Source organism: Gadus chalcogrammus, chromosome 3 (genome assembly GCF_026213295.1).
Source record: "Gadus chalcogrammus isolate NIFS_2021 chromosome 3, NIFS_Gcha_1.0, whole genome shotgun sequence".
NCBI lineage: Eukaryota > Metazoa > Chordata > Actinopteri > Gadiformes > Gadidae > Gadus > Gadus chalcogrammus.
The window spans coordinates 16,673,897-16,687,300 of NC_079414.1; the positions used below are offsets into that span (position 1 = coordinate 16,673,897).

The 13,404-nt window shown below is 39.7% G+C and overlaps 1 protein-coding gene across 5 annotated transcripts in view; it reads right to left on the bottom strand.

Annotated features, from left to right (window-relative positions):
* Nucleotides 1-2,090: 2,090 nt before the first annotated feature.
* inpp4b (inositol polyphosphate-4-phosphatase type II B) overlaps nt 2,091-13,404 on the bottom strand; it is a 119,051-nt gene continuing 107,737 nt past the window's right edge. For 4 of the 5 annotated variants that reach the window (XM_056586323.1, XM_056586324.1, XM_056586327.1 and 1 more), the window contains 3 exons: nt 12,544-12,656; nt 10,560-10,714; nt 2,522-5,362 (listed from right to left, as the gene is read on the bottom strand). In XM_056586323.1, coding sequence (XP_056442298.1) covers nt 5,191-5,362; nt 10,560-10,714; nt 12,544-12,656 — 440 coding nt within the window. In that variant the 3' untranslated portion in view covers nt 2,522-5,190. Of the gene's footprint in view, nt 2,423-2,521; nt 5,363-10,559; nt 10,715-12,543; nt 12,657-13,404 lie in introns of those variants that run through there. The other variant, XM_056586325.1, reaches the window with a different exon arrangement.

A 13,404-nucleotide genomic window follows, 5' to 3' on the forward strand; every position in this document is an offset into this window, starting at 1 on the left:
TAATTTGACGTGTTTGGCGTCATTCGAAATGACGTCAAATGACGCCAAACGCACTTCGGGTGTCTTCCCTGGCATAAATCGTTATGTTATCGTTATAACATCGGGTATGTGTAAATGCTACCCCGATAAATTGACCCGATCATACATTTTTAGCCCGATGTCACCCGAATCACCCCGACTTCCACATCGGTGGTCCATCGGCCATTAGCGGCCATTAGCGGGATGGTGTAAACGGGGCAATAGGGTGTATTTAAAGTGAATTCCCTAAATGATAGAATAAGGCAGGATGGACGTTGCTTATACATTTTTAAATCATCATCATTCTATTTGGATTAATTGCGAACAATTCTGCATTTGGCATAGTTATTTTATAGACAATATGCAGAATCTTTTCACTTATACGCATATAGACTGCTTGATCTATCGTAAAGGTGACAAAAATGACGAAAAAACGCCCCTTTCAAGTGAACGCGCACTGAACCTAAAGCGGAAAACCTGGTTCAACTAATTGAATCTAAAGTGATCTTCGTGGTACCATTTAACTCTGATTGCGAGTTGCGGCTCTGTCAAGCCAGGTTTTCCCAAGATAGCCTGGGTATGTTCAGCGAGGTTCGTGGTATACCCCCCTGCTGAGGATAATTGTGTTGTTTTAAAAAAACAAAGCAATCTGTTATTTCTGTTTCTTTACTTAAGGTTATTGTTAGCAAAGAATTGGTCATTGTTAACCAAACTAAAATCGGAATGTTTGGTTTGTATGCTGTGCATTCTTTCATTTTGTTTCCATAATTAATAATTTAATCATTAATATTTCTAGGTCAACTGTCCACCATGTGAAGCACAGACTCTAGTATCTGCCACAAAATTCCATCAGAACTTCAAGGATCTATTGGAGAAAAGGAATTCACAACAGAAAGGACGTTGATGTTATAGTAACTGAAGGAAATGAGCATTACGGTCGTCCGTCTAACGCAAATGTATTTTACATATTAGATAATAGTATACTTTGTTTACAGTTGCCGCACTAACAATATCACTATTCATGTATTGCACTGCACGATTCTGAAAAGGGAAATATAATGTATTTGTATAGGATATATTATCAAATCTTTATGATGATTACATCACTTTTGTTATTGTAATTTAGTTGTCACGTCCAATTCAATGTATTCTCAGGTAAACATTACAAATATAAGCTTATGCCATGTCTTCTGGCATTAATGTCTATCGACCGTCAGTAGGTAACAAAATACAACCATAACAATAAGCTTTGTAGCATATTTTGTCATGTCCAGTTTATACTTTATGTAACTGAGTATATATGGTCTCACTTAACAATTGATTAACCCTAAAACTAAATTTAAATAATGTATACATAAATTCCGGATTTAACAGGAGCACCATTATTGTACACCATTAGGAAATGTTAATTGATGGTTAATAAGATACCCTTATTGTAAAGTGTTACCTTATATATTTATAAACATAATCTTTTTTCATACACAAAAGAATACATCAAAGAAGTTTATGTTCGTAAATCAATATTTATGTCAAACAAAACAATATTTTATTCAATAACACAATTGCACAATATCAAATGTATAATAAGACCTTTTCAACAAACATTTTTGGTCTGGTGTGACTTTATATATACAATTTAGTTCGGAATACAAAAATACAATATAAAATGTTGTTGATGTTTTGAACAGTATGAAAAATTATCTGATATCCTATACAATTCAAAGATCATGATCCTGTCTTATACAACTTAGCGTCATGGTACATAAGTTGTTTGGGTTGGGCTATAGCCTCACATTCAGGGGGAACATGTTGCAATACTTCTACATTACTTGGTTGTTAGGAAACCCAAATGGTATTTAAGATCTAATGTTATGCTAAATTAAATTAATTGAAATTAACATAACCTATGTCGGGAATTTAGGATAGTTTTCTAGGAAATATAATTTAATGTAAAAGTGGAAGGGAGCTATTTACATCTTTGACTTGTATATAAGAATGACATAACGCACGCCCGCCCGCCCACCCACCCACCCACCCACCCACACACACACCCCCACCCACCCACCCACACACACACACAGGACAATAGCTCTTACAGTCATCCTCAAAGCATTAATTGACTAAAAAAATGTAAATTATTGGTGTAATTATATGAACATGTTTGGAACCAAGCCGTCAATGCAGTTTTTGATGGGACTGCTATTTTCTTTCTCTATTTACAATTTGGATGCATACATCACCACTGATTACACAGGTCCATACTTATTTCCCTTAAGTGTCCACTTTTCCGTACGTTCCCTCGGGGGGTCGGTAGGACTTTGGAAACGTCATCAGCTGCAGCATGTTGAAGGCATACTTCCTGCATCTAATATTCTTTTGTACGTTCTCAATCCGACACCCCTCTCTGATGATTCCAATAAAGGGATGGTGGAAAAACAATGCAAGGATGGGGGGGGGGGACAAAAAAAAGAAGATAGACATGATCAAAACAAAGATGAGACACTTTTGGAAATGATGACTAAGGAGCTGTTCACTGACATTGGTTGTGTTACTGTGGAAATGCTAGATGGGCTGTAGGTAAATAAGCATTTTTATTAAAACAGGGATTATAGCCACTTAGTTGGATATTATATTTTATTTTCAGTTATTATCATTCATGGTATTACAAAGCAATACCATGAATATTACCAGTGGCTTAATTGTATTTGTATGCATTTACATGTACTTAGTGAAACTAACTGAAAGTGAAATTCCCCTCTATGAAATAAATACATGAGTGAGAATTGAGGGTGATCAGATGGAGCTAGAAGGTGGACACACATGCTCTCAATCAATATTTATATTTCTGATAGTCAACCCAGCTTCTCTTAAAGGGGTAGTTCGGAATTTTGGACATAGGGCCTGATTCCCAAGTTAGCCTTGGTGTTCTTTATCATTGGAGACAGTTTAACACATTTCATTCAGTCCTTCTAGTGGCAGAGTTTGCTCGTGCTAGGCTAGTGCACGGCAACGGGCAATACTAGCCTGCTAATAAAACAGTCTTACCCACTCCAGAACCGAGGCAAATCAACTATAACGCCAGACGGTTTATGTAAATGTCTGTTGAAGAAAGCGGCCGACGTCAGGCGTCTTTTGGGCAACTGACCAATCACAAGCGGAACATTGACACTTCGTCACAAAGGAAACTCTCAACTGTCAAAACAAGAAACAAAAAAAAGTGGAAAGTGCCGTCGGAGCGATTAATAGTTGTAATTACAGAAAATGTCCAGATCTACGACATGTCTAATCGGCTCTATCCTGGATACATAGTAGGCGAGTAACGACGGGTCTAGAATGGGTTCATTGCTAGGCGATAGAAAAAACGCTATCGGCGCTTTTAGGACAAAAAACCCTGCCAGTTTCTTTATTTTTTTAAGCGGTCGGCTCAACTTTTCCCTATTACAAAAAATGCTAGATGTGAACACGCCCTTAGTTGGTTTTTCCCTCCACCGAGAGATTCACAGCCAATCTATGCCAATTAGATATTAACACCTTAAAATAAATAGTATAAAAAAAATAATATATATATATACACACACAAATATATTCACATATATACATACTCAAATATACTTATATATTCAAATGTAAATTTCGATGAGACATGTAGTTTGCATGGCGCTAAGACCCTGAAACACCTTAGTTATTAACCATAGTACCCATTTCACTGTTTGTACCGCACTCATCGCCCCTTGAGGGCAACTGAGGGCTGAAGGTAAATCAGCTGACATTCACACAGACATTCGCTATGTATTTGGCCTGGTACATGATTTAGTCACTCTGTTGAAACATAGGGACTTCCTAACATCCTCAGGCAATCATTGGTACACAAAGGGTTTCACCAATGACCCTAAAAGTGTTTGTGGTGCATGCGAAATCTGCGCCAATATCAACGTTGGTCGCTGAATTTCGAACCACCGATTCAGATGGATTTCATCAAACTCATCCCGAGTGTGGCTAGTTCCCATCATCAAAGGTTTCCTGACATCAGGAGCGGGAGCAGGATGCGGTAGCCAAAGCCCCAAAAGCGGAAGTCCTACCGAGATTGGGGCATACCAGCAAAATGAGAGGCAACAATGGCTCACACTGTTTTAATGCAGCGATCAGACGGATCAGCTTGGACATTTCCATAAGACATTCAAACACTGAGACAACATGGTCTCACAGGAATCCGTGAAATGACTACGGTCGGACGCTTAACTCGAAATCCGTGGACACATCACGGAAACACGCCGATATCCGTGTGTGAGCCACGGAATAAGTGTCATTTACTTGCATTGGAGCAAATTCCGTGGCCACATCACGGACAATTGAAGTGATTCCGTCAGACCACCGCGGATTTTGAGTTAAGCCCCCGCTGTGGTCAAATGTGGCACACACACAGATTGAAACGGGAATCTGTGTGTGTGTCACGGAATATCATTGTCATTTACTTGCATTGGAGCAACTTCCGGGTACACAACTAGGACAATTTAAGTGTTTCAGTGAGACCACCCCGGGTTTTGAGTTAAGCCCCCATGGTCGACTCGCTCGTTGAAACGGGGATCCGTGTCTGAGCCACGGAACATCAGCGTCATTAACTTGCATTGGAGCGAATTCCGTGGCCACATCAAGGAAATCGGCGTGTTTCCGTGATGTGTCCACGGATTTCGAGTTAAGCGTCCGACCGTAGTCATTTCACGGATTCCGGTGAGACCAGGTTGACTGAGACCACTTGGTTATTAGTTTGAACCTCGCTCATCGCCCTTGAGGTGAACTGAGACAGCCAGGGCTGAATACCATGAGCTGCATGCCTGGGAAGGGTAGAAGGAGTAGTGGCAACCCTATCTGCAGCTGTGCCTCAAACAACTGCCGTGGTATACTACAGCTCTTCAACCTTTGCATGCTTTTCATGTTGTGTGGCCTTTCTGCAGAGACTAGTTTTCTTTTATACTATTTTTACCCTTTATTATAATAAGTTTATCTGTAAGTTTATACTGAGATGCGTTGTCAATATAGTTCAAAGGATTTCCAGCACAATGTACAAATATTTATGTGTCTGTGTGTGTATATATATACACACAGACACATATCTTTAATATAAACACCAAAGGAAAAACAGGAGCAAGCCAGTTATATGGTGTTGTCAGGGATTTATTGATATTTAGCAAGCAGAAAAACAAGACTTAAAATGAGCCAGACGACCAGCAGGTGGGAGCTAACCAGCAGCAGGGCTATGGGGTAAAAGTGTCGCGAGGGAGGTTTCCTCTCGCTGGAGCCCGCCTCGGGGTCTTCCCCGTGGGCCACGTCTCCCTGGGTCAGCCGACTGCAGGGCCACACGCCAGCGGGCCAGATACAACACCACACGGAGGGAGACACAAGATATATACACAGAGAGAAATAAGTAAGATCACTGCTGCCGTCCAGGGACGCTGTGTCAGTGGTTCTCAACCGCTGGGTCGAGAGCTGGCTGGGGGCCGCGGGTCCAGATTCACGTCCAGATCTGAGTCAGCATACGGACGCTGATATCGACTTTGTCTGAGCAAATAAAATATACGTTTTGTATACTTTTATTAAAAAACGTTCTTAGAACCGACTGTAATGCGAGAGCAATACAAGTGAAGCCGTTCTCATTTGATGGCGGGTAGAAGGTTAGCTATGTTTTATCTTAAAGTGATGGAAACTGGATACAAATGCTGTATCTTACACAGCTGCGCCATCGCCGCGATGCAAACTTAGGATAATTTGTCCCTGCCTTGGTCACCCGCTTGCTCCGTGACGGGGAAGTGAAAATGACCTCCTCTGATAAATCAGCTTGAAGGAAAAGAAGGAAATTGATTGATTGAAACGATGTGAGATCGCAATGGATTTCATGGACAATCATTGTCTGATGCTCAATGCACGGATTGATAACACTTAACTAGGGCTTTATGCTGTCCATCACTTTCAATTTGGTCTGACTTCCATAGATGACATAATTATGGACTATGCGAAGAGCTCTTGAGCTCTGATTAGGCGCAAACTCAATGTCTTAGAGGTTAAGGAGCACTGGTCTGGACGCAGGGGGGGGGCCTCTTGAGGGCCTTCAAAGCACAGTGATGCCATGTGAAATGAGTTGGTTGATTGAAGACAGAGTGATCATGAAGCCAGCATCTGGGTCCTTGGTGAATGACTTGATGTGAAATCCATGAGCAGTTTTGAAGAACACAAGCATGTCTTTTCTGGCTATGTGGGCCCCTACTTGCACGTATTTGAAGTTTGCAAAAGTGTAGCTCTGTTTTCGCGTACATCCTGTTCATCCTGCTCAACTTGCATGGAGTACTTACTTGAATTAAAATAAATCCTACCCTTAGCTTTGAGCAATTTAGAGAAAAATCAACACAATATAATGTTAATGTGATTGGTGTTAAAGGTAATTAGCCATGTAGATTATGTATAATCTAAGAAAAGATGGTATTACAGAAAATCTGATTTTGTCATTCTGTGCGCCAACATGTACGTTTCTTTTAATAAAACTCTCATACGATCTACACAAAGAACGAATGTATTTTCTCTTTGTATGAATAACTAGTTTTCCAAAAAAATTGTAATCTCATTTTATTCAGTATTTTTAGACAAATGATTTGTTTCAGTCTTAAAGTGCCTAATGTTGATCAAATGTGTGTATTTGGTATAAAGCTGTAACAAACGATGAGATCATCGAGTAATGCACATGCTGCTGGGGGTTTTCCATCCTCAAGCAACCTCTGCGAAGGACCAAGACCGCATCATTCTGTTGCTAAGTGGATGCTGCCATACAGCGACAATAGGCCCACATGATTTATCCAATAGATATATATCCTATAAATATCTATACCTATCTCTTGCTCTGTTTTGGGTGCTCCACTTCATTGTATTCTCTTCTTGTTTGTGCTCATTTGTCAAGAGTATGTTCTGTATAGTTAAGAGTTTATGCCTTATAGTAAAGTCATAATAAGTCACCTGTTATCATAAGAACAGTGTGTGTTGAAGACATCTGGCCCATTTGAAGATTTGCTTTCACAAAAAATGAGGATGAACAATCTGGAAATGTCTGTAATCCCTCTCTCTGCCATGTTGTAAACGGTGAACTCGTGGACGGCATTAGGAAGGAGCAGGGGTTGGTGGACCAGATGGGCCATGCAAGGCTATGAGGATAGAAGGAAAGTGTCCTGACAATGACACCACATGTTTTTTCAACAGTGTATGAAAACAAAATGTTCTCTTTATTTGTTCAATGACGAACATATCAATGTTTTATGATGAGATTGTCCGGATGCATCAATGTTTTATGATGAGATTGCTATGGCAGATGATATGCATGTTATCAGCATTTTATAAATCATGTAAACAAAACGTGTACATGATCCATGATCCTCATGCTTACATAAAAGCCCTTAGTTTCTAAGTGGTCATTAACATGTGTAAGTTAAGGACAATACAAGTAGGTCAGCAAGCAATATTATATCGTGTCCGCTCCGCTTAGTTCAATATCTATGCAACCTTCTGATGTTTTGGCGGTTGCATTATTGGCTGACAGACACAACAGCTGTGCTGCATGGTCTGTTTGCTTGAAAATGCTCACCATGTATCCACTGTCTTGCCTGGTAATGAAATGAGTTGGCTTGAAATCATCAGTTACTTGATAAAGCTGGAAAGACTAATAATGATCGATTCCAACCCAGTTTGACACCAAAATATAGCAAAGCTATGTTGGGCCACAGTGGAAAACCTAGAAGTTTTGGCTCTAAAATTGTGAGATGCCTATGTTTCTTTCTCTATGCCTGCATCCACATCACGTGACTGTCAAGTTTCTGTCTACGAAAACAAACATCATGGCTGACATTTATCTTATTCTCAGTGGAAAATGCAATATTTTGAAATAGATTTGGCATTAAAAAAATAATCGATAACATCTCTAGCCAAGTGCAGTTTAATTTTTATGAAAGTTCTTTCAGGCCTCCAAAAATATATATTCTTGGTTCCTGTGATAGGAGTAGGACGCTGTGATGAGGTACATTAATGTACAAAATGTGAGTTCTATGTAAAAGTTAATTTACACAAACCTAGATGAGGTTTTATCACCAATAGTGCACTTTACTCCAAACCATAGCGCAATCGTTGCCATAACGGCTACGGAATGTACCCATATTCTAAGGTGCCTTTTGAAGGAAACATTTATTATACTATTTATTATTTTTAAAGCACTGATCAGGAGTGGCACCTTGAATCTCGTTGTGTTAATACACTGCATTCAATGCAATGCCAATAAAGCTTCTATTCTAAAACCATTTAACATTTTTATTAATAAATTACTCTAACAAGGCTCGTTCTTTGTTCTGAAATCACCTTCTGAGATCTAGATATGTCACTCCAAGAGATATGTTAACACATTCTTCACCCTTGAGGTCATTCCTCACCCTGAATGTGTATGAAATATTTATGTTGTTGAGCGCCATGCTCCCAAGGACACTATTTATGTGTGGTGTTTTACACATGTTTGTCACGTGACGTGGAGGCAGACCTATCGAAAATAATGGGCCCAAAAAACGTAGGCATCTCGCAACTTTACAGCCGTTATAGTGAAACTACTATGATTTCCTCTATGGACAAACATAGCTATACTACATTTTGTTGTGAGAATGGGTTGTACATTCTGATGACTCTTTACCACCGATTCCAAATTTTCAATTGTGTAAATTGATTGGGGGTGAATAAGAAAAACTAGTTGTTCTAGTATTAGGTTATGTCGTGGCAATTTCTCTATTAGATATTGCGTCTGAGACAGATGAGATATTTAGATGCAAAAAAGCACACAATACTTGTAGGCAATTGCTGGTTTCATATATTTGTAATAAAAGTACTAACAAAGATACATCTCAATATGCATCAACAAACAATAAAAAACAGGCATACAATAATAATAATCTGAGGCCTCAGATGGGAGTTCTCCCTGCGTGTTACTTCATACACTAATGCCGCTTTTCCACCGCACATGTAGCTCGACTCGACACGACTCGACACAACACGACTCGACACGGTAGCAGCACGGGTCCTTTTCCACCGCAAATAGTACCTCCTGGACGTGGGCGGGGTCGGCTGCGCGAAAGGGCCGTGACGTATTTTGTACGCGACGCAAAACAACACCTACGCAACCCACACATGGACAGAACCCACATAACAACAATGGAGGACATCGATAACATTACTATTATTAGCTGGCATGTTGAAGAAGTTGAAGAAGTGGAATATGTTGGCTGCGGCGCTGCTATGGCTGTTACCGGCATGGTTGCCATGTCGCTCTCGTGACTTCGTCACACTCTCTGGCCAATCAGTGGCCGGCCGTCTGCCGACGTCACCTTTTAGTATCGGCTCAGCCGCTTGGAACCTAGAGCGAGGCGGTACTAGAAAAAGCAGCCACTTGAGGTACTAGATCGCGGTGGAAACGCAAAAAATGCGAGCTGAGTCGAGTCGAGTCGAGTCGTGTCGAGCTGGTACCATGCAGTGGAAAAGCGGCATAAAGGTACGCTTAGAGAAAATCCACTGAGTAGCGACAAGTTAGGAGCTTTTATACACTCAGATCGGATCCTTGAGGGCAGTTGGCCCCCAATAATCCAAAAACCTTTGTTAACCAGATGTTCATCTATTGATTGAAGTTTCTTCAGAGGTTAAGAAGGTGGTTGAGGCTGTTCCTTATCACCCTTTGCTTCTCTACGCTCCCCAGGGGGTCAAGTAAAACAGGCCCAAACCAAACTACATACAACACGGAAACGGAATGTGAAACCAGTATACATCACATGAAACACTAAGAATTACATTTTAGAAGACCCTGCAGAATAGCAAGATTCCAAGAACGGAATGTGAAACCAGAATACATCACATGAAACACTAAGAATTCCATTTTAGAAGACCCTGCAGAATAGCAAGATTCCAAGAACGGAATGTGAAACCAGATTACATCACACGAAACACTAAGATTTATATTTTAGACGACCCTGAACGTAACATGCAGATTTTCCATCACAGTTACTACTACAAAAATTACTATTTGGTCATTTACTATAAAGTCTTTTAGAAGACACTTCTATCAAAAGCCAATTGGTCTGGTGTCGTCAGGCATTTGTCACGTCATGCACATTCTGGAAGGTTTAGAATGAGGGAAAGGCTTCCACCATGCAATGAATGTACAAGGGTACGATAAGGCATAGGTGCAACTGCTACTTAGATGCTACACAAACGGAACAAGTGAAGATGCATACATGTGTGCATCTTTATGTAGGGTCATGTACTTGTGCTGTGACATGGTGAATGTGTCCACTCAGTAGCAGGTTCAAAGCCTTACTTTAACTAACTGGGCTTCTCTAATAAGTAAGTTATCAAGTAAGCTTCTCTGCTTTTTTGGGTTTGGACAGATTTATTTTCCTTTATTGGTGATTGGCTGAAGCGATAGCTTTGCACTTGGGGAGGTCGATGTGGGGTATGGCTGTGTGGTCCCAGTGCCTTACCTTCGCATACAGTCCAGCGCACGCGCAAAGTAGTCCTTGCTGAGCTGGTGCTCGTCACGCAGCAGGGCACACTGCTCCAAGGTTACAGACATGGCCGTCCGGTCTTTGGCACTTTTACAGCTGGTGAACCTGACGCCGTTCAGCCGCCGACAGATCTGGGAACAGGGGAAGAGGGAAGGGTGCACAGCAAGTTAAGCCATGTATGTGAAATATAATCCTATCCACAGCCATAAGGAAAGGCTTCCTGTCTTGAAGCACAGGGTCATCGTCATGGGGAGCAAAATCAACCGAAAAAAATGACCATCTGCCGATTTCATTTATTATGCATAAATATATATATTAATTTGTATAGAAATGATATATTATACCTTTAAAAAAAACTGTACATTTAGCAGCTGTTGGATCCTCATATATCCTTCTACTCTGGGAACATTAGGATTCCTTGTGGACAAATTCAATGGCAAAAAAGTGATGGATAAATCAGTGACTATCCCTGATACACATTGCTTATACTAGTGGGAGTACGTGAAACATGTTGAGCCCTTTACAAACGTCGCTCTGGCCAGCGCGAGGGGAGCGAGGCTGGTGGGGGCTGAACCCAAACAACAACTAACTAACCTATCAACTCTTCCTATGCACTTTAGCCTACGTATTTATTCACTAGGATCGATGAAAGGGAAGTCACCAAAGGCTTGAGCGTGTTTAGAGCATTTTCAGCCATATTCTGCAGTTGAAGACGCAGGATAAAAATACAGGGTTAAGACTATTGCACTTTATTGGCCTATTGGTTTATTTTGTGGCATGTATATTTTTCTTTAAAAACATTTAAGATATAAATATAGCACCAAACATACACTTTCATGTTAGGGCAGACCTTCAGGTTAGGGCGCAGAAAACAAAGCATTTGTTTCCTTTGTGTTGCATTGTATTTTTTTCATCGTATTTTTAACGTAACATATATATATATAAATATTTAGATATAAATATTTTTATAAGCCAAGGGTTTATAAAATAATTTAGATATATATTTTACAACTACAAGTACCGACCCGAAAACCTTGACTAAAAACCATGTAATGAACCAAGGCTCACCTGAACAGTAATTGTAATGTTATAGTTGTATTGTGGGTCTGCTTTTAGGTACCTGCCAAGCATGTGCTGATAGAGGGCATAAAGGTTGCCAAGATAAGATAAGAACAGTTTATGGGGTGGTTCTTCCCAAATATTTCCAGCATGGTTCATCTACTAAAGACAATGTGTTTGTGGTGTGAGGGATGTATATTTAAACATAATAAATAATAAATAAACATGTATATTTGTAATCACGTACCATGCTAAAATAGAAAATGCTGAAGGTTTGTACATTGTCTTCAAATGTAAATGTTTACATTCTGGTGAAGTGAAAACGGAAACACTTCAAGTTTCCGTTTTCCGCCTATGCTAAAATAGAAAATGCTGAAGGTTTGTACATTGTCTTCAAATGTAAATGTTTACATTCTGGTGAAGTGAAAACGGAAACACTTCAAGTTTGCTCTAAACAGCCACGGATCATTGTTAATGTTCTAAGGAAAGACCCCTGAGATTTCTCCACAACCACAAGCCAGAAAAAATAAATTTATAGAATACGTTTAAATATTTAGGATGACGATTTTCCACTGGGCTCTTCGCTGCAATAAGTAAGTAATACATTATATCAAATGCCTCTTCTTGCATATCTCTCTTCTTCCTGCCCTGTCAGAGTTATTTAGTTTGTAGTCGGGTTTAACCTAAGACATTACCTATGCTTACGCAATAGCTAAATGTTGAGATATACCAGCTATAACTATGTTTAGTGTGCTAATCTTGTGAGACAATGCACCAGTAACAATACATAATGACACTGATATCTTAATTTTCCCAGAATATTGATTCCCAGATTACTAGCAGAGCGAGGCATGCAGCTTGGAGGTCAAATCAAGTGGCCTCCTTGATTGGTGTGTAGTACCGTGCCGGCGAGCCATAGTATTTCCACATTCTTCCTCTTCTTCATCACTACATTCTGTCGCAGCGATTCAAGTAACTCCTTTACATCAGAGTGTGTCTGAAAACACGGTAGACCTGTGACAGAAGATCACATTCAGTTAATCACACAGTACACACAGTATGCATACAAAGTGTATATACACAGCGGCCTGAACGTTAAACATTAATCCAAGGTTATTGACACACCCCTGAGCGGCACAAATATTACTAGTGACTCTGTGTTGCATTAGAGCTAGGGCTGGGTATTGCCAGGTACCTCACAATTCAATTCAATTCGATTCTTTAGGTCTTGATTTGATTCGATATCGATTCGATTTGATATTGATCCAATTGCTTCGATATCGATTCAATCATACGTGCAGATGACAAAGATACCTAAATATTATTTAGAATTAACCATTTCAAGATGAATTAACCATTTCATTGTGCTTTAGCTAGCAAAAAGGGAAATCACCATTGTATAGTATTGTTCCTGACAATGACTGAGTATGCTTTTGTTTTTTTATGGAAATAATCTATTTAAAAAAAATACGGAATCGAAATTGAATCGAGAACGAATAAATTGCAGTGCATTGATTAATCAATATTTTTACCCAGCCCTAATTAGAGCCACTCTTTAATATTTAGTACATAAACAGTAATACAATTGCACGGATTTTAATTAGTTACTCTGTTCCTATACTTATATATATATATTATACTTATATATTATCTCAACATTTTCTTGCTATGACACATTTTCTAATACCAATGTGTGGTAGGGGTTTTATAAAATTAAGTGTCTTTTGTTTTTTGGTGTTTTTGTTCTATAGGTTTCAAAGCA